This window comes from Pezoporus occidentalis, unplaced genomic scaffold (genome assembly GCF_034315485.1).
Source record: "Pezoporus occidentalis ecotype Australia unplaced genomic scaffold, CSIRO_AGI_Poc_V1 ctg37, whole genome shotgun sequence".
NCBI lineage: Eukaryota > Metazoa > Chordata > Aves > Psittaciformes > Psittacidae > Pezoporus > Pezoporus occidentalis.
The window spans coordinates 3,550,602-3,576,762 of NW_026915691.1; the positions used below are offsets into that span (position 1 = coordinate 3,550,602).

A 26,161-nucleotide genomic window follows, 5' to 3' on the forward strand; every position below is an offset into this window, starting at 1 on the left:
CACTGTTTGGGTTTTGGGTTTTTTTTTGTTTTGTTTGGGGTTCTTTTCCCCCCAGTGCCCTGTTTGTACAGTCCAAATAAAATCTGCCTCCACTTACAGTATTATTTGTTGTCTTTAGTCTTAAAACCTTGACACTGTCAGCGAAGTGTTCAGGTCCTGACTGTCACTAGGATGCCCTGTTTGGTGTGTGAATGAGCGCGCCAACAGAAGTTTCCCAGAAGCAAAGGAAGAATTAAGCAGGAGAAAAGGCTGGTGCCGGGCTGAATGCTGCTCTCCTGGTTCCATCGTCGTGCCTCTTCTCTGACTATGCTGCTCTGCTCCGGAGGCTCACCTGCAAGAGATGCATCTCTGGTTATACAGATTACTGCTGGCTCTTCCTCCCTCACACCCGACTCTTCAGTGCTCCTCCTCTCACTCTGTTTAATGCTGCTGTTTTGCTGAGGTTTCCAAAGGTCTCTGTAGAAACCATGACCTTTTTACTGTGATACCCTTGACTCTGCTTGTAAGAATGACCGTGTTATGTGTATGGTTTAAACTAGCTTATTGTTTCATAAGGTGTAATTGGTGCAGGTTCTGGAGGGGGAATGGCTGGTATGGCAGCCACTGGTGAAAGATGGCAGTATAAGAAGTCAAAAATACCTGCTTTTGCAAGTAAAAACCAGGAGGTCATTTTGCCTTTTTACAATCAATCCAGATCAAGAACAGCACTAACTAGAACATAAGGGGTTTGGGTGGTTTTTTTAAGTATTTGGGACCATTCAGTTCATTAACAGTGTGTTAAAACTTGAGCTGATCTCATGGAGCAGAGAAACTTCAGAGGAACATCAGAAGCTCAACTGCTGTGAAGGAGAAGTCTAAAAAGCTTGTGTGGTTTCCCTGGACTCCGTAGGTATGTTCACAGCCTGGTGCCTGTCTTCTCTGGAGTACCGATTTCCATCGGATGTTAATAAACGTTCATAGCCAACTCTGCATAATGTCTTACCATCAGATGCTCACGTTTGTGGGGTGCAGTTCAGGAAACCAGTAGTATTTCAAATACTTGAGCAAGAACAGGTAAGGTGCATGCAGGAGGCATCATATCCCATTTCACAGTACTCTGGAAACCTTCAGCTTGCCAGCAGAAGCACTACCCCACTGCTGCAGCTGCTTCTCATGCTGCCTACAGTAGCTCCTGCTTTACTATTAACAGCAAAATCAGACGTCCACAGCTACACCAGACATATGCTTCCTACCGGCTAAATACCACCCCTCTGTTTGGGACAAGATTACTTGTTCTGGTAACATCCAGGCTTCTCAGACACTAAACTGTAGCACCTACACACACTGGGAGATGAAGTGATTTCACAGCCAGGGGCTTGGGGGAAGTTTAAAATACTTCTGTATGGACGAATCTTATTTGTACCTCAAGTACATCCGGTGTCACCAAATACAAAGCTGCACCGCTTCACACTGATGTGAGGCTGCAACAGTCTACATTCCCTTACTTCACTGCAAGTTTAGCAACAACTCCTTGTGACAGGCTGCTCACGTGCTTTACCATGGCACACGGCAGTTATCATTATTCCATATTCCACAGCTGCAGTGGGCTGCAAGGACACTGAGCTGTCTGTATTTTAACATGCAGCTCCTGCCCACCACTGCACAGAGCCCCAGCAGTGCACGGTGTCCATCACCAGCACTGGCTCTATCCTCCCTCTCCAGCTTCCTTCCCCTGGCACTGACTTCCAGGTAATTTCCCAGCTGGGGACCACTGCTCTCAACACTCCCTTTCTCCCCTGGTGCTGCTCTCCGCTCGCTGCAGTCAGGACTCAGGTTTTGTACTCCAGCGACAGCCACGTTTACTCAGTACAAAGCCCACGGTAACAAGAAGCAGGCAGGCTCTGGGGTTGGGTTTGTTTCTGGCTTACCCGCACACAGGCTTCACTGATCTAAATCTGAACTCCTTCAGCTACGTCACTCCGACAGCAGGCAGAGTAAGCTTTAATTTCTACCTCACCCTGGGCCCAGCTGGGTTTACATGTTTGTCTCATGTAATTAAAAGGTTTTATTTCTAAACCAGTGCAATAACAACCACCCCTTTAGATTCAACCAGAGGTATCCCTGTTTGAGCTTATACCAGTAGGAAACGGGCTTAAATACACTCAAATAAATGCTGCCACAGAAAGAGAACACTTTTCATTGTAATTTCGGACACGATTTACAATAGTGTGAGTTGTGCATGCAGGAAAGACCAGGTTTGTACCCAGTGGCGGGGACAGCTCACCTTGGGGCAGCTGTAGCGGGTTCTGTCCCCTACACTGTCCCCTCTGCCTTTTTTTAGAGGGCAGATCAGCTGCTCTACAGCAGCTGTTAAGCCACAAGTCACAGCTCAGAGTGGTAAGGTAAAGCAGTTCCAATTTCAGGTTACCTTAATACCCCAAGCTGCGAACTGTGGCATCACTGTGCAAACAGCTGAGCCCTCCTGCAGCAGGACTGTGAATGCACCAGGGACTGGCAGGCAGCAGGGGAAGAAACCCATCACAGCTGTCCCAAAGTGAGCCTCCTGCTCCGAAACTTGAGCTCCAAGAGCTTGCACACAGCCAAAGCTGCACCAGTTATTGTAAGTCACCAAGAGACTGTTGTGTGCCCACCTGGAGTCAGGTTATCAACACACTGCTCCCAGTGGACCACCCTGCACCGGAGCAGCCAGGCAGCCCAGCACTCACCACTGTGACTTGGACACATCTCCGCTTCACAGGGGCTCCTGCCTCGGACTAGCACCACCTTTGGGAGCTAAAAGCTGAGCTACTGCCCCTGCTCGGTGGTGTGATGGCTGCTAACCATGAGGAGACAGCAGCCCTCAAGTGCAGACACAGCCTCACCTGCAGAAGATGCCCTCCATGCTGCTCCCAAGGCAGGCGGGGAACGAGAGACGCAGAGAATGAAGGCAGCGCTCTCCTCAGATAACCTTCCCAGCACCTGCTTGCTTCATTCCAGGCATTTTGTAACCAGAACCCTCCCTGCACGAGTTATCAGTCTAACCCGCCGCTGGCGCACCAGACAATCGGGATCAGAGCTAAATCTGGGGTATCCACAGGGAACCGACTCCTGCTCTGTACGTCCTGGCTGGTCCAACAAGGGCAGCTGAAAGTCAGCGCTGAAAAATCCTTCACTTGCGATCTTGCGCTGGGTCTAGAAATCAAGCATTAAAGCCCAACAGAAAAGCGTGGATCACAGGCACTGCTAACACCCCTCCACTGCACTGTGCTTCCCAACCTGCGCTATCTAAGGAATCCTCTCCAGGCCCGGGGGCAAAAAGAGCTCTTGCTGCCATAGCAAAGGGTGGTGGGGCAGGAAGGCAGCGCTGGACCTGCTCCTTTGCCTTCCCTGGCCTACCCTGCACCCGAGACCCAACTGACTGAAGGGAGCGCTGAGGCAGAGGAGAGGATGCTCTTTGAAAGGACAGAAGGGGCTGACATCAGTGAACAACAGGAGCTGGTTTGCAGCTCTTGGCACTTGACTCCTGCTCAGCCCATCACCGCTCGGCAGCCAAACCAGGCAACAAGGCCCCGGGATTGCTCCTGACAAAGTGATGAAGGCAGCCAGATCTCAGAGCACACTGGCACTATCCTGAACTTGCCATTAGAAACATAAGAATTAAACTTGCCCATTTCTCATTACTGGGAAGTAACCGCCCCATGTGTTTCTAGACTCTAATGCCACTCTATAAAATATACTTCATGTTACTTTACTAACGTGATCTGGATTATGATGGACTTCAGGGACTCTCTGAGACTTCTACATGCTGAATCCATGTCTGTAATCTTGGACTGGCTGCTTTTTTGTCCTCATGCTGTGACCAGTGATACCATTAATCCACTGACCTTGAAGAGAAGGAGCTTTTCTCTTCCCAGGTATCGCAGCTGGTGATCTGGCTCCGAGTCTGCAGTGATGGCTGATACCCACACAGCATGGGGCTGGCTTCCTGCTGAGCCTTAAAGCCCTGCACTGGACAAAGGAAATGTAATCCATCAGATGTGGTCATCTTACTGCAAGAAAGAGCCATATCCCTCAACGATCAAATACCTCCCGCTGCCCATGACTACCTGGAATAGCTGTAGTTATGCAGCACTTTGGGGAATGAGATCTAAAATTAACAAAGATAATTTCCTTGCAAGAAATAGCATCTTGGCTTGGACATCAGGCACATCAGGGTGAGCCAGAAATGGAAAGGCTAAAATTGGGATTCTGCTGAATGGGCTGTCACGGGCCTGACCAATGCCGCAGGGTATCAGCACTATTGGAAACCTCTGACCAAAATCATCCCAAACGACAGGATGTATTCCAGTAGCAACAAAAAGGTTACTTCCAGTACTCCGCAGCAGCTCCTGCCTGTATGAGGGACCCACCTTCACCATCACGAGTGACCATCTAATAGAGGCAGAGGTAAGGTGATGGGATGGCAACAGCTCTCCAGCCAGAGGGGTATGGTGTTGGGTTTCTAGCCACAGTTTGTGCTGTGCAGCAATGGTAGCCACAGTTCTCCACAGCCGTGTTTGTGGCATCAATGCTGGCCTAAATTTGAACAGGCAAAAATAAAGACACACTGGAGAGCAACCTAGGAACAGAAAGTGTGCACAGGGCAGTAAGGATGTGGGGCTTTCATCCATCAGGCCTCCCCCACTGCACTGCTCTGATTTCACACTGCAGTCCTGCAGCCCAGTGGCAGTGCAGCACTGAAACAGCCAGGGAACAAAGGGGAGAGGGAGGAGGTGATGTACCTGGAGAAGAACAGGCTGGTTTAACACCCCTCCCTGCTGCCAAATGCTCTGTGGGCTCTGTAGTCATCACCTGGAATAGAACCACAGTCTGTGCCTCCTCCAAGAGAGAGTCCCTGCTGGAAACGTGTCAGGGCAGTGCTGGGGCAGTGATTTACAGTGCAGGGACCCACCTCGGGAGCTGCTGACACCGCACCCCACTGTACCTGGCTCCTTTCCCTTTCTCCACCATTCAAGCTACTTGTTGATGCTTGCTATAGCCTGAGAACCTGACGCAGGTATCGACCCAGTGAGGAATGCAGGCAGGGTTTGGGCAGAAAGGAGGAAAGGTCCCGCATTAACCTTGGGGTGCAAGTCGGAAAGACACCACACACGGCTGCCACCTAACGCCAAGACACCCTGACACAAGGGGTCCCTTCTGGTCCAGCTCCAGCCTGGCAGAGACTGAGCAGCTCCAAGGCAGCCCCATCTCCCCGGGACTGGTCCCAGGGCCCCAGGAGCCCCCTTGCACGTTCCAATGCAGACACATCCTCCCCATGGCGAGCGGCTCGCACTGGGTAACCCCCTCCTCCTCCGCTCGCTTTGCTGCCAGGGTCCCTCCCCAAACATGAACGGCTTCAGCCCTGACTTGCCCCAGACGCAGCCTCCGTCAGCACCCAGGCAAGACCGATCACGCAAACCCTGGCTCCAGACGCGCCGCGGGAGCTGCGCCCCTCGCACGCGTTAATCACAACGCGGCCCAGCCTGGGGTGCTCCCGCATTCTCCATCACTCTGGGACACCCTCCCGGGCCGCAGAACCTTGGCAGCAAAGCCCTGCAGGCTGCCCCAGCTGTCCCCTCGCAGGTCACACGCAGTCACTGGGTGGCACTGTGCCACTGCCTGTGCAGCGCCCAGCTCCATCCTCCTCCTCCTCCTCGGGGTGCCGGGAGGAACCCCCAGCAAGGCCTCTCCTCCCCGAGCGCACCCAGCTCAGCCACGGGTTAGGGATGGATGTCCGGGGACCCCAGGAGCCCGTGGGGAGGTGACCCCGGTGCCCAAGCAGGGGGTCTCGCTGCCCCCCTGCACCGCCCTCCTTCCCCACTACGGTTATGTTTTCATTACCGTGGTAAAAGGAGATCAACAGCATCTTTACAATATGCCCCTCCATAAAACTAATAGGCCAGGCAATTGGGATGGCCCCGTGAAGTACTTTATAGTCTGGACTCGGGGAGTTCATGCTGCAACTCACAGGCTGTCCCAACCCCAAATCCCAGGAATCACAGCACTGTTTCTCCCCCCTGTCCCCACTTTTGGGCTGGGAGCAGTGTGAGGACGAGGACAGTGCCCCGATACCAGTCTGCTTTTGCTTGTCTCCTGTCCCCCAGAGCCCCTCTCGGCTCCAGCAGCACAAGCCTGGTAGCAGCATCCACAGGGATCAGGGCTGCTTCTTTCCAGGGCACCGTGAGAGCTCTGCCCTGATTCTGAGAGCTTTTAAGGCACCACGACACAGCTATGCGCTGATTCCAGGAGCTTCTACATCACCAGGGTGAACCAAGGGCCAAGACGCTGCACCCAGCTCCACTTCTTTGTCAACACTTTGCCATTTGCTTCATTTACAATTGAAAGGCAAAGGCCAGGCTCAGGCTCCCAGGAGCAGGCAGCCCTTCTTGACACCATGATGGCAATACCCGCTCGGCTCTGCACAAGCCCCTTCGCTCCACATGGACACACTGTGTTTGTTTGGGAAGCTGGAGGTGACGCATTTGGTGTAACCCGGAGCCCCATTCTGGAGGGTACCTGGTGGGGTCTGAGGGACTGGTTTTGCCTCACACATTGCCAGGACGGACAGATATCAGTGGTACACTCCAAAGGAGTCCTGGCTCCAGCAGTGGCTGGGTGGATGACCTTGAGGAAAGCAATAGGCAAGGGATGCAGCAGCTGCCTACCTGCCTGCTTCCAGGTGTGTAAAAGCAGCCCGAGAAGTTTCCTTTAATCGCTCCCCCTACACATTAGGCCTTCCAGGGGAAATCAGCACAAATGCAACATCAGTGGCACCACGGGAATGGACCCTGAATGACTCAGAAGGGGGTGATTTGTTTGCTGAAATCCTCTCTTCAGTTGCCACCTACAGCTCTGAGCCTAGACAAACAGCTGGGAAAAAGAATCTCTGCTGAAAATCAATGCTCTTTAGAGGTAAGAGCTAAAGATCCTCCAAGGAATATAGTGTTGGGAAATAAAACGGAGGAGACTGTTCCTCTGCCATTAGGGTAGAGAACAAATGGGAGATGGGAAAGCAAAGGTTTCCAGGTCTCCATAAAAGTCGGAAAGGAGACAGAGCCCATTTCTCCCTTCTGAGGTTTATTGTCTTTAATCTCTCTCTGTCTTAGTGTCCCCACCTACCCCGCAGGACAGAGTCACGTCCAGACGTGCTGAAACGCTTAACTGCTGTTTGCAAAATAACTGAGGATCCCCAGACACCGGCTGCCAGATCCATGCCATGTTAGTGCGCATCCCTTCGGATGAAGGATGATGATCCTACCAGTGCCCGAACGCCCGGCAGATGGGCTCTGCGCTCCCAGGCAGGTAACATCAATTGTGCTGGTCAGGGGCAGCGACACCAGAAATGCCCCCAGCTCCTCACAAAGAGGCTCCTCCTCAGATTCATTTGATATCAGACCGTCTTTACTGCAGTTAATTCTGTAAAGCAACTCCCAGCATTGCCGTAGCTGCCGCAGTAACTGCCAGCAGAGCCGGCTTGTGCCCATGGTGAGACGTGGTCCTGCCAGCACTTCTGCCATCTCCACCACCACTTCAGTGATCTAACAGGGTGGGAGGGTTAAAACAGCCCTGCAGCTGACTCACCACCATGGCAGCATCTTAGGACTAATGTTCCCTCAAGTACCTGGTTTTAAAGTTGGGACTAACTTCATTTGGACTCCACATCAGAGCTCCGTGCTGCCTCGTGGGGGACAGAAGAAGGACTGGACTGTCGTTCCAGTTCCAAAGCCAAAAGACTCCTCCTTTAATCCAAGGACAAGATTTCTTTGCTAGGCACATGATAAGCTGCCCTCCCTACCTTCTATACTGCCCACTGACACTGGTATTTCAGACTAATTGCCACTCCATCATCTGATCCTGCCCAGCTGTCTAAAAACCCCAACATCCTGCGTGCCACTGGGACCTCTTTGTCAGAGGCTGTGAACTCATCTCCATCCAGCGCCAGGATGGACTGAACAAACTGAAGCAGTATTTTATTGCTGAAGCATAAACCATGGGAATAAACAAGCACTGAAGTGCTACTGATCATTAAAACCAGATGGGAGCCCATTTACTGCCTCCAACAGCGAGGTGCCACGGCTGCTCCGCTGAGGCCCCATTGAAACAGGAAACCCAGCGCACCACTGGGGAGGTGCTGGATGGCAGTGGCTCAGGCAGCCCCTGCAATTCAGGCCTGGATTTGTCCCCACTGTCCTTTCACCACCACCCCAGCGACAACCAAGGAGTGACAGAGCTTTTAGTCCTGGCTCCAGAAAGAGTCGCTCCTGCAAGGTTGTGCAAATGCTCTGGTGGGGACAAGCAGCCTGCCCAGGGCCAGTCCCACTGTCCAGGGGAGCTGGGATGGGGAGAATCACAGGGCAAATTGTCCAAGCAGACGCTTGCATTTCAACAGTATTTGTTCAAATGTACAACAGAGAATTACCCCGGGTTCTGGTCACCCCATGCAGTTCAGCTCCTGGACGGTGGATTAGCCAAAGCAGCCCAGGTCTGATCTTACTTCCTTATCAACCAGTGCTGTCTGGCCAAGTACCATGGTGGGAAGAAGCCAGGGGCTATTTCCTCTCTTTCCTAATCAATGCACCCACCCCAGATAAGCATGCAGCAAAAGCACTCCCAAAGACTGGAGCACTGGAAACTGCCCTTCAGAAATGGCTCCATCCTGAGCATGCTAAGCTCAACCCCCTGCCTAGACTGAAGCTTTGCACCTCTGTCTCCAAGTCTGGTCCCCCGTGCAGGGAGCCCCCTCAGCAGCCTGAAACCAGAGCACTGCATGCGGTCAGGGCTGGATTCCCCCCCCACTGCCCCTGAGAGGGGATGCAAATGGTGCAGGAGACTGCTGGAGAAGCAGAGGCAGACAGATGCTTTTACACTTCAAAGGGAGCGGGGCCCTGAGAGGCTTTCAGGAATACGCACAAATCGATAGACTCTTTTTAAACACCAAGCACATTTGCTCAAGTGTGAAGCAATTAATCCCTGAGGATGGAGGCAGGACAGGGCCATTAACAGACATAGGGGCAGGATGAAGCCAGGGATGAGACCCATGCGGCAGGGCTCCACATGGGACTGCCAGCCCAGCCTGAGGAGTTGAGAAACTCCTGTCCTGGCATAGCTTTCTCATCCGTGATTTTCAAAATGCCCTTGTGTCCCCAGGGGCTCTACAGGGAGCACATTGGTGTCATTCACCCTGTGCCAGCGCAGTGCTCAGCATAGCCCTGGTAAACAGGGCAGTTTTGAACACATCCCCTCCACTGCTCCATTGTTCACTAACTGGGGATGCCCAGAAGGATGCAGGAGGGCTGACTTACACTTACCTGGTCTGCAGCAGTCCTCACCTCCCTTCACCTGCATGCTGCTGGGTAGTGCCTGAGTTGCTCTGGACAGCTCTGTCTCCACAGGGCCCCTTCTAGACGGTAAATCAGAGCCAAAACCAGATTGTGGGCGAGCAGAGGGCTGTCTGTCCAGCATGAACAGAGCCAGCAATGGGGATGGACCCCATGGTGTGACAGAAATCAGGCCTGACTCATCCCCTTCTACTCTGCACCACCATTTCCACACAGATCTACCCTTAATGCACCATCTCCCAGCAAGGATGCTGCACAGAGAGAGCCCACATGCCAGCTGCTGTGTTTTCCATGTACAGTCTTATTGTCCAATGAGAGGCAGAGAGACCAAAACTGAGCAATGCTCCATGCCTGGCTGCATGACTGATGGTGTGCCTGTCCTGTAGCGTGAGCCACCTACTCCCATTCGCCTTTGTGGAGGCACAACATTTTCCGTCTTCAATAAAAACAGGAGAGGAAGAAATGAAAATCTCAGCATGTCCCCAAAGAACTGTAGGAGATGGAAATGAAATCCATCCATTACACTCACCAAGCAGGGCGCTGTCTGGACAGGAACACTGTAGTTGTACACCTGCACATCCAAAGGAAACAAATGGAGTATTACAGAAGTGTCAGAGGCAAGCCAGCCCCCTACAGCAAAGCACTTCATGCCATAAACCACACGCACAGGACTTGGAAAAACAAGAAAGGAGCAGTGCTAACCCAAGCTGAGCAGCAAGCCTGTTCCTCACAGCTGCAGCTCCTCTCCTCACCCCTGCACTGAAGGATTGCTGCAGCCTTGGTTAAAATGCCTGACACGGGGGCAGGCCTGGAGACCTGGAGCCTGGGCAGCTCACACCGTGTGCTGGGAGGAGCAGGGGCTGCAGAGGAGAAACGCTTTCCCCACTCTCTTCACTCCATCCTCTGAGCCTGCAACCAGCTGTGTTACCCTCCCTGCGCTCCTCTTGCTCAGGTTTGCTGCAATGTCTCGAAGCCGCACGTAAACCCTAGCACATCCCTGCAAAGCACGACAGTGAGAGCAGCTTACCTGGAGCCGCCGGCCATCAGCACACCTGCTCCTCGCAGCCAGGGGAACCGAGAGCCCTGGAGAAACAGGCAGAAACAGGCACAGCCTGCACAGCCACAACCAACCCGCAGCACAGCAGTGCCCCTGTGCACCGCAGGGGCCCAGCCAGCCTCTGCGTGGGCTTTGGGCAGCATCACCCGCGGCACAGGGGGAAAGTGCAACAGAGCACCCCCATCCCCACACTCTGGGGCAAACCCTTTGTCCCCCTTCCCCAGCTGGCCCCACAGTCTCACCCCCTCTCTGCTCCTGGTCGTTTACAAGGCAAATAGAGGCTGGGTGGGGGAAGCAGGTCAGTGAAGCCACCTGCACCCACACATTTGGCCGCTGATGAGCGAGGAGAGGGGCTGGCAGCTGCTGCAGCTCCCAGGCAGGAGGTATTTGGCTTCGTGCTGGTCCAGCCCCACACGGCAGGAGGCTGCTGTTTGCTGTTGTCAGCCAAATGCTGCATCCCCCCTGCTAAGAGGCTCCGTATGGGATCCCAACCTGGGGCTCAGGAATTAAGTGGCTTTTAAGCTCTGCAATAAATACCCATTTGACCTGAAGAATGTTGTTATTCCTGGAAGGGGGTTTGCACTGCTTGCTTGGATTTGCTTAAGATGACCCAGTACATATGTTAGCCAAGGAAATGCACTGCAGGAGTCTCCTGGGAGGCTCACCAAGGACCAAACAACAGGCACCCCCATGCTGGGCAGTCAAGTCAATCCAAAGGAAGCAACGAGTCCAGCTCAGCCTGGCTGTCCAGCTACAAGGCAATTCAAGTGCCCCAGCCCACCTGGGCCTGGAAACACTGCTCTTCAGAACATCCTCACCCCCCTCGGCAGGCAAGAGGCTTCCCAGGGCCCACCGAGCTCCCGTGGGGACAAGCAGACCCTGCCCCACACCGCACACATGAGCACTTGCTGCTGACACCAGGCGCTGCAGAAGATGCCAGAGAGCGGTGCTCCCTCCCAGACTGCTCTGATGGCAGCAGGCAGTGAGGCTGGCTTTCAGCAGCTGAGCACACCCCAGCACCTGGGAAACAGATAACTCTTAGTGAAACCAGCTGGTGGCTTCTCCAGCAGAACCAGACGGTGACCCGGTGGGTACAGGAGCAGAGACCACATCCTGGGCCAGGCGAGAGGGCTCCTGACCCCCAAGAGGATTTGCCATATCTTTTAAGCAGAGGGAAAGGTGGGTGCTTTGCTGTGCTGCAGGGAAACAGCATCACAGTGCCTCTCCTGAGCCTGCAGCTGCTCTGGGATGTGGCTGTCTGTGGAAGAACCGCAGCAATGGCAAAGAGCATTTTCTTGCCATTCCCATCTGGACCAAAGCAGTGTCAAACAAGGCTTAAGGCTGCAAAAACCATTAGGAAAAACAGAAATAAACCAGGATCTTTATTTCCCATAGGAAATTTACCTAGATCCCATTTATAGATCATTTGCCCTCATCCTTATGTAACTCCTCTGCAGGAGAGGAGCAGAAAACACAGAGAAAATAAACAATTTGCTGCAAAGAATTAGTGCAAGAGTCTGAGTCACATCTAGCGATGCAAGCAGACAACCTGGGGCTCACTGAATACACTGAGAACAATGAACACTGAGATCAACAGCATGTCATGCGTGTACAAACTGGCCTCAGGTAGCATGACTACAGGGGAGCCACTGGTGTGCTCGAAAAAGATGCACAGAAAACACACTTTGGAGTTTATTTTATTGCTCTTAATGGCCCGCCTTCCGCGTGTCTCATCTCCTTTTATTGGAGCTGTCAGAGGCATTACATTATCTCACATGCGTGCAAAACCAGCGTTTCAGTCGAGCTCATACAGAGTTTTAAATGCCACAGCTGAAGACAACAAGACAGTGGGAACTGCAGAGAGAGGAGGCGGCAGCAGAGTCCAGAGCACACACCTACGGGCAAGATTTCCAAAGGCTTCACAAAGCAGCCAAGCCCCAGTCTCTAACCAGAGACAGGCGAGCGAGGAAAGCAAAGGTACCTTTCTAACGAGCCAGATGATTCACTGAGGAAGGGCAAGGAGTCCTGTTGCAACAGAAGGCTGATGAATAATTAATAGCTTGTCCTAGGCACAAGGATGAGTCTTTTACCCGGGTGCAGAGCCATTTGCCAAACCAGCTCTACCAACAGGCCCACGGGGCAGCAGCACTCGCAAGGCTGCTCTGAAGGCTTGACAAGAAGATGACACTCGTATTTGCACAGGAGTTTCTCTGTGCTGCCCAGTTTTCCTCAGTTACTCTTACCACAGTGTGGTTTCCACCCCCATCAGTACCCTGTGACAAAGGGAAATACAATCCAACTTCAAAGATAAAGAAACAGATCTAACCAGGGGGGATGTATTACTCTCCCCTTTCTTGTCAGCATGGCACTTGCAGCAATCACGGCAGGGTACCAGAACTGCCTTGCAGAAAGTACCACCCCTGCACATGGGGCTCAAAGCACCAAACTCCCCAGCCACCTTTCCATCTGGTTTCCAAGATGTGCAGAGCAGTAGTGGCAAAATGAACTACTAATGGTCAAGGACAGAATATTCCTCTAGCCCACAGGCTTTTACAGCTGAGCTGCCTTCACACAGCTGGCATTTGCACAGCAGCAAATCACGATATCCTAGGGTTACAAACAATCTCCTCTGCATTTTTTCCCCTACCAGATTTCTTTTTAGCAAGTTGCTCGTATCCACACGTGTCATGCACAGCACGTATAAATCACTACTGGCCAGGGTGCTGCCAGGGGAGAGGCTAATAGGGTATTACATGCATATACTGTGGTGAAGCCTGACCTTTATTCAAACACCGCACATCTTCACATCCTGTGAAGCTGAGGGGAAGTATTTGGCTGATCTGTATTTGTTATATCTCTTAATTGTGCTACAAAAGCAGTTATCGATGTATGATTTAAATAACAAAGCAGTAATTGTAGTTGAGTTTCACAGATTTGTAGGGCTAATTTTCAAAGTCATTTTAACAATAACAAACATGGCTCAACACCTCTACGCTATGCACATGCGCACTGCTGAGCCGGTACCCAAACAGACACAGCCATTCCTGGTGAATGCACTGGTCACAAACCCAAGCAGGACCGCTCACAGACCACACCGTGCTGCACACACAGAGAGAAAACCATCTGGCATACACGATACATGACACACCTCACTGCCTACTGATGGCTACAGGCCACAGAGCAGCTTATTTAAAGCGTTACAAGAAAACATCCCCTAAATAACACCTAGGAACGTGTCTATTCTCCCTGAGAGGCAAAGAGCCTGTCTCAAACAAGACCCCATTGCCAGGGCCATTCTGCCACTTGGGCAAAGAGGGATGCTCCCCCCTTCTAATATGAAGATGAAAATAAATCCTCTTTGCAAGGCAGCATACGGGCTGCTGAGTGGCAGAACAGCTCCTCCCCACGATGGGGCCACAGAGATGAGGGAGCTGAAACTCCTCTAATAACTGAACCTGGAAGCAGATCCCTACAACCCTCCAGACAGCGAAAGATGACTTTGCTGACCAGCAATGCAGCATGTAGCCCAGTGCCTACAGGGTATTAATTGAAGTATATTCCTGATGAGCAATGCCAGCCTGGTGAGAACTGCCTGTTGACAAAGCTTGCTCAGAGTGTAGCACAATAACTATAAATTATATTCTTGTGGGGCTGCAGGGGGTGGAAGAAGGATGAAAAGGTCACAGTGAAAGATTTCCTTTCCCTTGAAAGGAAGAGATTGAGAGGCACAGCCAGCAGTGCTGTTTGTGGCCCTGTTCCTGACCAGCACAGGCCTTTGTAACCCCCCAGAGCAGCCCCCCACACTCTGAACAACCTCCCTCCACCACCAGCAGAAAGAAAAGTGTTTCACTAACCTCGAATCTAGGGGTGACAGAAGAGGGCACAGGGGACATGCAGACACAACACACAGCCTTGCTGCTGCTTCTCCTGAACGGGACAAACTCTTCCCTGCCTGCACGAGCCACTGCTGCACTCCAGACACACAGGTGTTGCTGTGCATTTTACTCTTGTATGCTGCTGGAAGAAAGGCAAGACTCTAACTTTAGTTTGACTATACTAAGTGAGGAAACTGCTCAAGGGGACACCAGGATTGCTTCTTTTGTTCATCTCTGCAATAATTCTCTACAGCTTTTTGGCCACCTGGACAGTTTACTGAAACTCTTCAGCCTCTCTCTCCTTGCATGCAAGTCCTGGGAGGAAGAGATTTTGGAAACAGCCAAATGTGAGATGAAAACAGGCTGGGTCTGAGAGCTCATCAGCTCTTTAAATATTGCTCTGGAGCTCCTGCAGTTTCCTACTCCTGCTGAAAAACACCCCAATATTGCAGAACACATTTATTCAGCCAGACCCACAGTGCCATGGCCAGGCAGCCATCAGTTTAGCTGTTGCTTGTGAAACATAGCAAGGGTTGTTGAGCAAGGCAACAAGGAAGTCCCACGCTACTGCTTGCAGCAATACCTCTTAGCCTTGTGTATGCAAGGCTTCAAAAGGTCAACACCCCAGAGCAGGTCTGATCTCATTTACAGTTTTCTTTCAGTTTTTTATTGGGAAGGGTCCTCCCAGTTCACCAGCAGGCATAGGGGAACAGAGGGTACTGGCTCCACTCTGCCATGGTCCCATGGGCATGTCCCGGAGCCCCCTGTGTATTGTACTCTGTGGAGAAGGCCGAGTAGCTCATTGCCCTGTACTGGCTGTGGGAAGGCACCATCCACTGGCCAAGGCCTTGCTCGGTGCCATAGGGACTGTACATGGGTGCTCGGGCCCCGGGTTTCCCGACAGAGTCTAGAGCCATGTTCACCACTCCTGTGTAGTCCTGGGGAGGAGGCAGAGGCGGGGGGAGAGGAGGCAGGTTGGTGAAGCCCTCTGGGAGCTGTTTGGAGTCGTGCTCAGGCACTGTGGAGAGATCCAAGGCATGGCACCTTGCCCGGAAGTCGTTCAAGGTTGTGGCATCGCGGGTGGGAAGCTGCTGGCTGTCCCCAGCTTCATGGAACCTGAGCCCCAAGGGCAGAGAGAAGACTGAGTCAAACCTACCGCAGTGGGAAACCACTGAAAACCCACACAGATCCCCTGGGGAAAGGCAGGGCAAGATTTTAGCACGCCTTTTTCCCCTTGCTTACTGCTTCATCTCACTGGTGGTATGGATTTTAGTCCAAGCCTTGATGTCACTTACACAGAAAACCTTAATGCCAGAGGAGGTAAGCCCAGAGTAGGTGAGTTCTGGCTCAGTTCTAGTCTGGGCTCACTATAGCTCATGCCTGAATTTGCAACAATAAGGAGGAGGGAAAAATCACTGGAGTCCTGCCACTCCTCCAACACACTTCCTCCAAAGGACAGGCAAGCTCTGCAGTACAGAGCTGGCTGGGAGAGCATTTCAGGACAAGGAAATAAAATGCATTACAAAGACATGAGTATGCCCAGAATCAGTGGGTTTGAAGTAACACAAAAAGGCTTTGTTGTGGAGCTATCTCCATGCTAATTTAGCACCTATCACCCAGGTATGCTGCCCAACAGAAAGACATCCTTCCCCACTCCCACTGGGTGTTTTTCTTAGGGAATACTCAGTAGAAAAGGAGGAATCCCATCAGTTGAAGTGAGGCTTTGGACATGAGCACCAGGAGGTGGGACTCACCGATATGTCTGGTAGGATGGTGTAGGCACTTGCTGCTCTCTGGCCAGACCCTCCCTCTGGTCAGCGGGCACTGGGGATGCTGCAGGAAAGGCATGGCTGCTGTTCTGCTCTGAGACCCAGAAGGGGTATCCACTGCTGACCACCACGGGGTTACTCTCTTCCTTCACATCCACATTCTCATCTTTCTCAAAATCTGACTCACAGCGGGGAAAAGAAAGAATGGAAAAAAAAATGAGAAGGGGGAAGAGAAAGCCAGAGCTCACAGTGGTTTACTGGCAGCTGCACTGATCGCAGGATGGTGGAAGAAAATGCACTAATGCCTCTTCTGCAGTCATACTGTCTTAAAGTGATTGTCTTAGCACTTTCTAGCTTCCTTCTTTCCTTACACTGTATTCAGTCCTGCTCTGTCCTCTCTCCTTGGTTATGCTACTGCAAGCAGCACTGCGAACTAGAGCAAGGAACGATCAAGCCTAAAAGCAAACTAACAAACAGTCAAGTTGGGGTTTGTTGGTTTTTTGGTTTTTGCTTTGGTTGGTTTTGGGTTTTGGTTTCATTTTGTTTTTTGTTTTTTTTTTAACAGTATCAGTTCCCACATCTGCATCCCAGCCCAGCTGCACAAACACTGCACTGCACTGCTGGCACACTGAGGAGAACCAAGAAAGCAATGGGTGACACTGCAATCTCATGTCACTATTGAAATGTTATGAAAGCACAGCCTACTATCATACATGGTTACAAAGCACAGCCAGGCTGAGAGAGCTGATGAGTCGTCAGTAATGACAAGTGACTTGTGAGAAGTCTCCTGTGGATCAGCCCCAGAATGAGAGTCAGAGGCTCAAAGCCATACACAGCACTCTTTAGGGAGGACTCCACACAGGCCACTCTCCCCACAGAGGGGGCTATGTTGCTATTTCTTTTCCTTCCTGCGGCCCAGGCACTGCTGGAAATCATTCTCTGGGTTTGTTGTGACTAATATTACCACGTTCCTCTGCACCAGACTCCTTTTCCTCAGGTAGCTTCCTCTTCTGGCCCTTGGCTGGACTAGGCTTCTGGCATTTGGCTCGTCCTTCCCTGGAAAGAAACAAGACATGGGGGTAGCTTGTATGAAAGCTGTTTGCCTAGACAAATATGTGAGGGATGCTGGACAAGCCCTGGAAGACAAAAATGGGATGAACCTCTCTGACTCTGTGTACCCTGACAGGCCCATAGGGAATACACTTACCATAGTGGAATTACAGGGTTAGCCATGCTGCCTGCCATCAGTGTATGAGAGCCCTCACCCTGCAGAGTTCTGGGGATACACTGGTGAAGGAGCTCCCTGCTTCATGTTTGTACAAAAGGCACAATCAACACGGAAACTCAGCACCAGAGGTTTTGGCACTGTTTGGAAGTATAGTCCGATGCTGGATATACATGCTATACACATAGGTACAAGTAAAGTAGGGTGGGTCTTCTGCTTGAAAGCAGCTTTTTCCTAACTGTAAAATGAGTCTAAGCTTAGTCAGAAATGATCCTATTAGAGGAGGAAAAAACTCCATGACATTTTCAAAATTTAAGTAAAAAAGACTCAGTTTTGGCCTTTTTCACCAGGAAATGAGATATTTTTCAGGCATAAAGTAATACAAACCAGAACCTAAGACATTTTTGTAACATTTTCTGCTTGGAAAAAAAAAACAGTTTTTTCCTTCTCTACTGCCAATCTATGGTTGCATTTAAGCCTTTTTTTTCTCATCTCATCCACTGGCTGCCCTCAGACAAGACAGAAGATCTCACTGATACTGGTACCCATTTTCCCTCTTGCAGAGAAAAGCTCCTGTTGGAAGAGACACTTTTCCACACATATGGAAAGATGAGGGACCTCCAAATATCAGAATCAAGCTGATCTTAAACAGACTTAGTGATCTGCTGTGGACTCCTGTTATCACTGCCATTCACATGTCAGACTCCAGCCTCGCTCCAATTTGCAAGGGAATGCAGGTCTCATATATTTGTCACACCTCCCACATTTCTGTAGGAAATCCTGCATCTTCTCCCACACCCTAAGTCTCTTGGGAGGAGGCTGCACAGGAGGACATCGTTCCCAGATACAGGCAAGCGCAGTGTGCACAACCCAGCAGGCTCTGCAGAGATAGGTGATCTAGTTTGCTCAATGGTCTTGGGTAAAATTCACAAATGAAGACCGGTTATAAAGAAGAAAAAACAGTTTACCTTCGTGTGTTCTTCCCATGCTCACGGAAACCTTTAGCAAATGGGTTGTTGTCAATCTTGAGCTTTGTAATCTTAAAATAAAAGGAACAAGATTCGGTTTCATGGTGACTGGTTGGGTTATTTACTGTTTTTCAAGACCTTTACATCATTATCTGTCACAAGAGCTTGTCTGAGGGCCCTTGCCACAGTACCTGAGCTCTCCCAGCAGCTCCCATTATTTGTTAGGAACTGACATACAGAGATAAATGACTTTTTGCCAGGCTGGCAGGAATTTGGGTGGGATTCACCTGACTAGGGAAATGTATAGGGTGAGTATCTGTATCTGGACTTTTGCCCATACTTTTTATTTCATTTAGAGTTCTGTTACTCCCTGACAGCACACTTAATACTTAATTAAGGTGCATGATTCATCTCATCACAGAATAGATGTTTTCCACAGGAACCATAATGTGCCTGTTTCTTCCCACTGTCCATTGTAGCCACCCAGGGTGAGTAGCTTGGAAAGAGACACCTCCCCTCTACAAGATTTCTAAGGATAGTATTTAGCAACTTGGCCAAAAGCAGTACTTGCACACTGTACCTGCTCATTCTGGTAGGCAGTAACAGAAGTGAAGACAGTCTCAGGGAAGCTGAAGACCTGGAAGATGCTCCAGCGGACACTGAAGAGGTCATCTGCCTGCACAATGTGGAAGCGAGGCTTGTAACGGTGCATGGAATGCAGGATGATCTGGAGACACAGGAGAAAGTTTCCATGTGCAATCACTGCCAACACACTGTGCAAAGTCTTCTGTGGGGGCTCCCAAGACATTCATTTCAAACCAGGGATGCCTGCCTGTGATTAGTGTCTCTACCATGCCTTTACAGCACAGTAACAGTACAGACTAAAGCCTTCCCTAACAGGTAGTTATGAGGGCACAAGGGCACTTGAATATATTTAGATTTCCACATGATCTAATTTCTCACAAATCTCACTTATGCCCTGTAACATCCATCTGTAATGAATTCCAAGACAGCATAACACACAGCCCAGCTACAACCTACGTGCCCATGTTGATCCAGAGTGTTGTTGGTGAGCTTCAGTTTTTGGAAGGAGACAGGTTCTTTCATCCAGTGGCTGCCAGGAGCTGGGGAATCTGGATGGACATAGGTGCGACAAGGGAGCTGGGGCTCTGCTTTTCCAGCAACTTCCCACTGATCTTTATTCCACTGTGAAGGAAAAAACAAATCTAGAGCTTAAAACAAAAACCTACTTTCATTACAGGGAAACCCCAGCAACTTTGCTTCACTGTCAATTTAGTGGCCTCCTCTGAAGCACAAGTAGCAGATTCTCTTTTAAGAACTATGATCCTGTTAACAAAAGAGCTCCCATTTTAGGCCTCATTCTTCCTCCCTTTGTCCCAGCAGCTGCCAGAGAAGTCTGATATTAATCATGATTAAAATTGTACCACTTAGAGTGAAAATCAGTTACCTTTCCAGCTGCTCCCCCAGCAAAACTGACAAACAAACTCAAGAGAGGGGTAAGATCCACCAATTACTTCTGCACTTTGTTCAAAGACAATTTATGTATCAGCCTGTCCAGTGAAGCATAAAGATTAATCTACTTCTAACAAAGATGGAAGGACAGCATAAATTCTATTATTCAAAGCACTCACCTTGTACCTGAAGTTGTCCATTGGCACAAAATCTACCAGCATGAGGTACTTGGCATAAGGGATTAAGCCAGAGACTTTGATTTTGCATTGTGGAAACATTCGTCTGAAGGAGAAATGAAATGAACAGTATAAGGATTTCTCTATAAAGTGGCTACTGTCTCATGATCAAGAAGCATGTCATGTTTACTCACTACTGTGCAAAGTTCTGGTAGCCATAATTCTACAGGCCACCTACTGAACATTTTTCTATCTAGTCCTATGGGTTTAGGTAGAATAGGCACTAACAGGGCAGCAGTCACTGAAGGCCTGACACTGTCACTGCTTTTGTTCTTCTGATTCCTATAACACAACAGTGGGAAACTTAAAAGAAAATATTGGGAATTTGCACCTAGTTCCGAGCCTTCTGCGGCTATCAGACCTGGAGGATAGATTAGAGCATTTTCTAGCATGGGTAGAAAACGTGCTCTCATATAAGAGCACATCTAGCTTTCTGTTCCAACACTCCCTGCCACCACTTTCATCTTCTGACTCTGCAAAAAAGCTTTGACACCTACCTTCCTATCCAAAGGGATTATTTTAGCTCACAGCAGCTTTGACATACTACATTACAATCTCACAACTTCGTATTCTTTCACTGCAAGCTCCACAATGCATGACTCATTTGAATTTCAGACGAGTCTGCACGCACAGATCATTACTATTCTACACCATGTTCTTGTCTGCAAATGCAGCCTCAAACGCAGGTATTTACTGCCCAACTCCTGCTGCCTGTGACTGAGGCAAAAGAAGCCCAGGGCACCATCCTGAGCAACCATCTAGGGACAGGAAGAACATCAGTGTTAAGTGGCGAGATAAGAGTACAGAAGTTTTCTCAGCACATCAGCCACACAGTGACCTTTTGCACTTCACAGTTTGGACTTCTATGACATCCTTGAAAGCACAAATCCTCTGTCAGGGCCAGGGAGATGTGCACGGTTAGCTACAAAACTAGTCAAAGGGCTACCATTCCAAACATGAGATTTTGACAACAGCCTGCAGAGCTGTGGTATGGACAGCTGTCCTGCTCCCCTCACCTGCCCGATTTGGTGATGATCATCTCAGTTCCTATCTGATGAAACTTCATCCAGAGATCCATGTCCTCAAGGGTGACCACAATGGAGCTCTGTGGGTAGTGCTCCAGGCTGGGGGAAGGAAGGGCCTCACATGGCACTTTCATGTCTACCAAGAGAGGGAGAAAACAGTAACTTCAGATGGGCAGGAGGAAAGATGACACAAAACAGCTTCTGCTCAGGGCGAGGGCCCTGAGACACAACACCCACATCAGCCCTCCCAGTATCCCCCAGTGCCAGCTCCCTGAATTTCACACACTGTTGTAAGATGGGGTCTGTGCCTCTGTCCATCACTCTTCCTGTCTGGCTGCAGTACATCTCAGCCCCAAACTACTGTGCAGTGCACCACACTGGTTCAGCTCAGGGAGCTGAATGCCATGATTTTACCCATGAAGATTCCAGGTGCTGCAAAGAAGTAGAGAGTCTGCACCACAACGAACCTCTTACAGAAAAGCCATTATGTTTTATCTAAGCTTTTTTGTTATTTAGCAGGCTCAGAAGGCAAAAAGGCTTCTCCAGCAGGTTTGGGTTTAGCTGATAAATTATTTTGTAAAGATTTATGTGTTGCAAAAACTCAACCTGACTTTACTTAGTTCCAAAACTCACACTGGCAGGCAGCCATAATCCACTTTCATTCCTGATCAGGGCTCCACAAAACACTTTACCAAGAGAACAGAACGAATGATGAAAGGATTGAAGATTTTAAGTGTACCGGTGGGTAATGGGAGAAAATGACAGGTAGGTGGTAGCAGAGGTGAAAAATCTCTCCAGAGGACAAAGAAGGGAGAGACAGGAGACCGGAATCTAAGTGAGGGCAAGGAGAAAGGGAGGTGACAGAGCCAGACCACGGAACATTCTGAAAAGAGGAAGGCTGGTCTGAGCTGGACTTGGAGATGGAGACCACTGAGGAGCCTGTGACATTGGTGGAAGGTGCCTCTTCAGTAACACATCACGGCACTTCAGAAGTGCTGCCTGCAATATGCCTGCACGTTCTACTTCAGGCAGAGGACTATGATCCTTGGAAAGAGGAAGGGAAACTATTCTGGAGGAACATTTTGGTGCTGGTGGCACCTACCACCTCTGTAACGCTGTCTGGATCTAAAACCTCCTATAGGCATTCTTAACTGTATTGTAACACACACAAGATTGCTGCTGCCACGGTTTAATTTTAGGTGAAAACATGACCTGGTATAGCCACTGATGGTTTGATTTCATACCCAGCAGGGCTTCACAAACACTGCCCTGCGGTCCCAGCCACGTACTGATAAGCCTGCTGGACACAGGGACGCTCAGAGCAGCAGTGCTGTGCTCACTGCAGTGCCAGCAGGCCACTTATGCTGGGTGAGGTGTTAAAAGCCGTGCACCGCTATTTGTGTAAAAGAGAGACACTTTTCTGCCTCTCAGCCTGATGAGATCTTATTCAGAACATAACAGAAATAAGGGAATTTTCACCTTGTTACAGCTTTTCTGAGTAACATCTTCAAAAGAACAAGCATGAAAAGTAGACAACTCTTTCCAGAGAAATCAGCTTTTGTTCAGGAAGCAGTATCTTTCCACAAAAACAACCCAGTGTGAGTCTTAGGGGCTCTTTCAGAAGTAAAAAAAATATTTAAGAAGTTAAAAAAAAAAACAACAAAACCATTTAAATGTAATTTTGTCAGTTTGTAAAGGTCTTTAGGCATTTAAAAAAATATATCCTCTACCCTTTTTTTCTGCTTTGATCCAACATTAATGAACTGGCTAAGAAGTGACACCTAGTTTGCTCACCAAGATTAGCTTGTTAACATCTTCTTACTAAAGCTTCCCCCATATCCTCTTGCAAAGACATGAAAGCTGCCATGAGACGATGCATTCAGTAGCTCAATGCAGCACATGTATCAAAAGGAGTTACAATAAAATTGGGCTGATTTCCCACAGGAGTCATCCAGTCACAGATACATGCAAACAGATTTTGCTTAGCTAGACAGATGCTCGCTCCTTCCCCAGATGAATTGCAGCATTAAGTTTTTGTAAGCAAATTCCAGTGCCATTAAATGAGTCCTTATTGAGGGGAGACTTTCGATGAACTCAAGGGGAATTGAAATGAAAGGAGTTCAATACTGAATTAAAAATCAAAAGGCAGATGTTATAATCTGTTTTTTTTTTACCAGAATGAATCCACAATTCACCTGTATGAGCGAAATACTACAGCAGACAGGACAAAAGAGCTGCACATACAATAAACACTGCAACAAAGATCCTGAAATGCAGTTAATGTCTTCTGCCCTTCAGGTTTTGTGTGCAGTCTGAGGCTGAAAAACAGGACATTAACAGTTTGCATGGGATCTGGACCCCAGCAGTGGTGTGAGCTTGCTAATGGATCCACACAGCTGGCTACACACTCATGTGCAATTGGCTTCAGCAGGATTCTGCAGCGACAGATCCATTTGTAGGATCCACTCTGGATTTTCTTTGCACAGCCAGAGGCTGGCTTGCAAGGCACTTCAAATTCACTCCTACTTTGCGCCTATGTAACTAATGGCAAGACTCACACACACATCTCCCCCACAATGATGCCTGTATGTTGGAATTACAGCAAAAAAAGGTTTGTGGCAGGGTGTCCAAGCACTGAACCGAACTTGTTAAAGCTGTACTTTTATTGTTTCCTCTTCTCTGTAACTCAGCTTTTATTTTAAGTACTATTTGAAAGAGATTTAAATATTTTGCAAGAATTTCAGATCTATTTTAAAAGCATTATTATTATAATTGTCGTGTCACTGCATGTGGCACACTTTAAAACATATTCCTTATGCCAAGATGAGGTTGAAAAAGAAGACTGCTGCTGTAACAAAGACACTGAAAATTAAGTGATCTTTAATGTCTTCCATGCTTAATTTTAAGTCCTTATGCAAATATGAGCAGCTTGTCCTTCAGTTTCTGCATCTAGGCTGTGCATATCTCTTTCCTGTCTTGGAGGTGAAGAGAAAAAGAAATGAGAGACAATTTGGTAATGCTTGCAGGGGGAATAAGATCTCTGGATAGGAGATGCTGGAGTATAATCCACTCACCTAAAGCAGCCCCTCAGTTAATTGTCAATAACTGGGACAATGTTACATCAGAAAATTTGTTGCAGCCTACCAAAACTATATGGGTTGGGGTTTGCAATAGTGGGAAAACTCCAACAAGGCAAAAGGTATGCTGCTTACCTTCACTAAAACCAGTTATTGTTACATTTGTTGCTGTTATCTTCTGAGTGAGGAAGTCACTGACAGCTATGCAGTGTCCACAGGGAAGAACTGCACATCAATATATAAAGCTAGCTGAGAAACTAATCTCGCCAACAACCAAAAAACACGCCATGCTCTCTCATCTTATAAATAAAGACACCCCAACCCTCTGGAGGGAGCCTCATTTCTCAGAAAGCATTTTGGCAGTAACCAAAGTATGGTGCTTCTACGAATACAATTGTTTCACCTCTCAAATGCACCCAGTCATCACCTTGAATATTTCTGCCTTATGGGGTCTTACACCAGAAACAACTCAGTAAGAAAATGAGGCGACTTCTGCAATAGTTGCAACCTTTAACAGGGTAGAATACCATAATACAGTTTATATTTTTCATTGTTGCTTATTTGCTTTTCAACTCAAAATTCTTTTGAAGTGGCAGGAATCATTAGGAATCAGATCAACACAGTGTGGACTGCTTTATAAAAACCCAAAACAACAGTAACGATGGAAATTATCTGATGCGTTTTGCTTAGGACTGACACAACACCTTGCAGAGGTAGAGAAATGAAGTTGAGAACAGCCAGCCAACTCTAACATACGCATACAATCTAGGTTTTCCAATGCCTATCTGTTACTGCGGCCAGCCTGATCATGCCACACACAGAAGAGGTTAACAGCATGTTATGAAATGGACTGACGAAGAAAAACATAAAGAAAACCCTAAGGAAATCGGGAAAATCCTGTGTTTGGGCATGAACCTGGCAGAGGGGGGTATGCCTGCTTTCAAAGCGCAGAGAAAAAAAACAAAAGAAAAAGCAAATAGTTTGCATCAGAACCATTACTTGCACTATAACAAGTATTTCCAAACCTTCTGTGGCCTTCAACTTGAAGGAACTCAAAGTACTTTGCAGACGACATACAGGTAACACCTCTAACCTTCAGTGAACAATCACTGTGACACAGACAAGTGAGTTTTGGGCACAACTGTGAGTAAACCTTCACTACCTTCTGAAAGGTCTTTCAAAGCTCACAAATAACTCTCAAACCCACAATTTCTCATCCATTCCTACCAAAACCACCCATTTTATAAATCCTCTCCAGCCACACACACTACTATAAATGCTGGTATTGCTTCAGGAGCACTTGTTCTCTCTCTAAAATTACTGTGCACACTTGGCATAAGTCTAGGACCTTTCCACATAATAAGAAAAAGGAGGGAGTCCTTTACTTACCTGGTAAAGCTTGCATTTTGCCATGTACTGTGGAGTCTAGGAGCTTGCACGGCCAGGAGAGACAGCAAAGTTCTTACAAGGGGTGCCAAAATAGTCCAGTTCAAAAGCAGGTCTGACTTCCTGAAATAAGCAAAAGCCCTTCCTTCTGAGATCCAGTGTCAAGAGTGACCAGGATGAGGATGGGACTCCAAGCACAGCTAGCCAAGGTGAGTTCCTGTTTTATGGAGGCTAATGATCAGGGAGGAGCTTCTGGCCAGGGCTGTCCCCTTGCGATCCTTTGATGTCCAAAGGGACAAAGAGAGGAAGGATCTGCAGCAATGGCTGGGGCTAAGGGAAGAAAATCAAAGAGAATTAACATGGCTTTGACATACAGGAAACCCTACAGGGGAAATGCACTTTGATTTACTGCTAACGAACTTTTAAACAAATAGAGAGAAGACCAAAACCATCAGTTGAAGACTTACCTATAAAATGAAAAAAAAAAGTCTATCCCTTAAGCAGCAAGCAGGAAAAAAATTCCTTCTGGCTAGTCCATGGATTTAATATAAATTTCATTGCCAAAGCACAGAATAACTCTTGATTTCTGGTATCAGAATCAGGACTGTATTGAGCTTGTTCCTTCCCAAGTGGGTGATTAAGTCTGTGGTAAAGTTTGCTCTCACAACTGGGATGCTGCAGCAACGCCTTCACTCACCAACAGATGCCTTCTCC

At 48.9% G+C, this 26,161-nt stretch overlaps 1 protein-coding gene and 1 long non-coding RNA gene across 8 annotated transcripts in view; both read right to left on the reverse strand.

Annotated features, from left to right (window-relative positions):
• Positions 1-3: 3 nt before the first annotated feature.
• On the reverse strand, positions 4-5,064 carry LOC134170166 (uncharacterized). Its single transcript, XR_009967143.1, has 2 exons — positions 3,864-5,064; positions 4-331 (listed from the first exon to the last, which is right to left on the reverse strand). It is a non-coding gene; the product is annotated as an uncharacterized LOC134170166 (long non-coding RNA).
• Positions 5,065-13,470: 8,406 nt separating this feature from the next.
• LOC134170168 (T-box-containing protein TBX6L) overlaps positions 13,471-26,161 on the reverse strand; it is a 30,006-nt gene continuing 17,315 nt past the window's right edge. For 6 of the 7 annotated variants that reach the window (XM_062631363.1, XM_062631362.1, XM_062631361.1 and 3 more), the window contains 9 exons: positions 25,451-25,777; positions 20,976-21,120; positions 19,903-20,005; positions 19,292-19,456; positions 18,831-18,977; positions 18,251-18,321; positions 17,022-17,113; positions 16,043-16,235; positions 13,471-15,404 (listed from right to left, as the gene is read on the reverse strand). In XM_062631363.1, coding sequence (XP_062487347.1) covers positions 14,978-15,404; positions 16,043-16,235; positions 17,022-17,113; positions 18,251-18,321; positions 18,831-18,977; positions 19,292-19,456; positions 19,903-20,005; positions 20,976-21,120; positions 25,451-25,466 — 1,359 coding nt within the window. In that variant the 5' untranslated portion in view covers positions 25,467-25,777 and the 3' untranslated portion in view covers positions 13,471-14,977. The remainder of the gene's footprint in view (positions 15,405-16,042; positions 16,236-17,021; positions 17,114-18,250; positions 18,322-18,830; positions 18,978-19,291; positions 19,457-19,902; positions 20,006-20,975; positions 21,121-25,450; positions 25,778-26,161) is intronic. The other variant, XM_062631367.1, reaches the window with a different exon arrangement.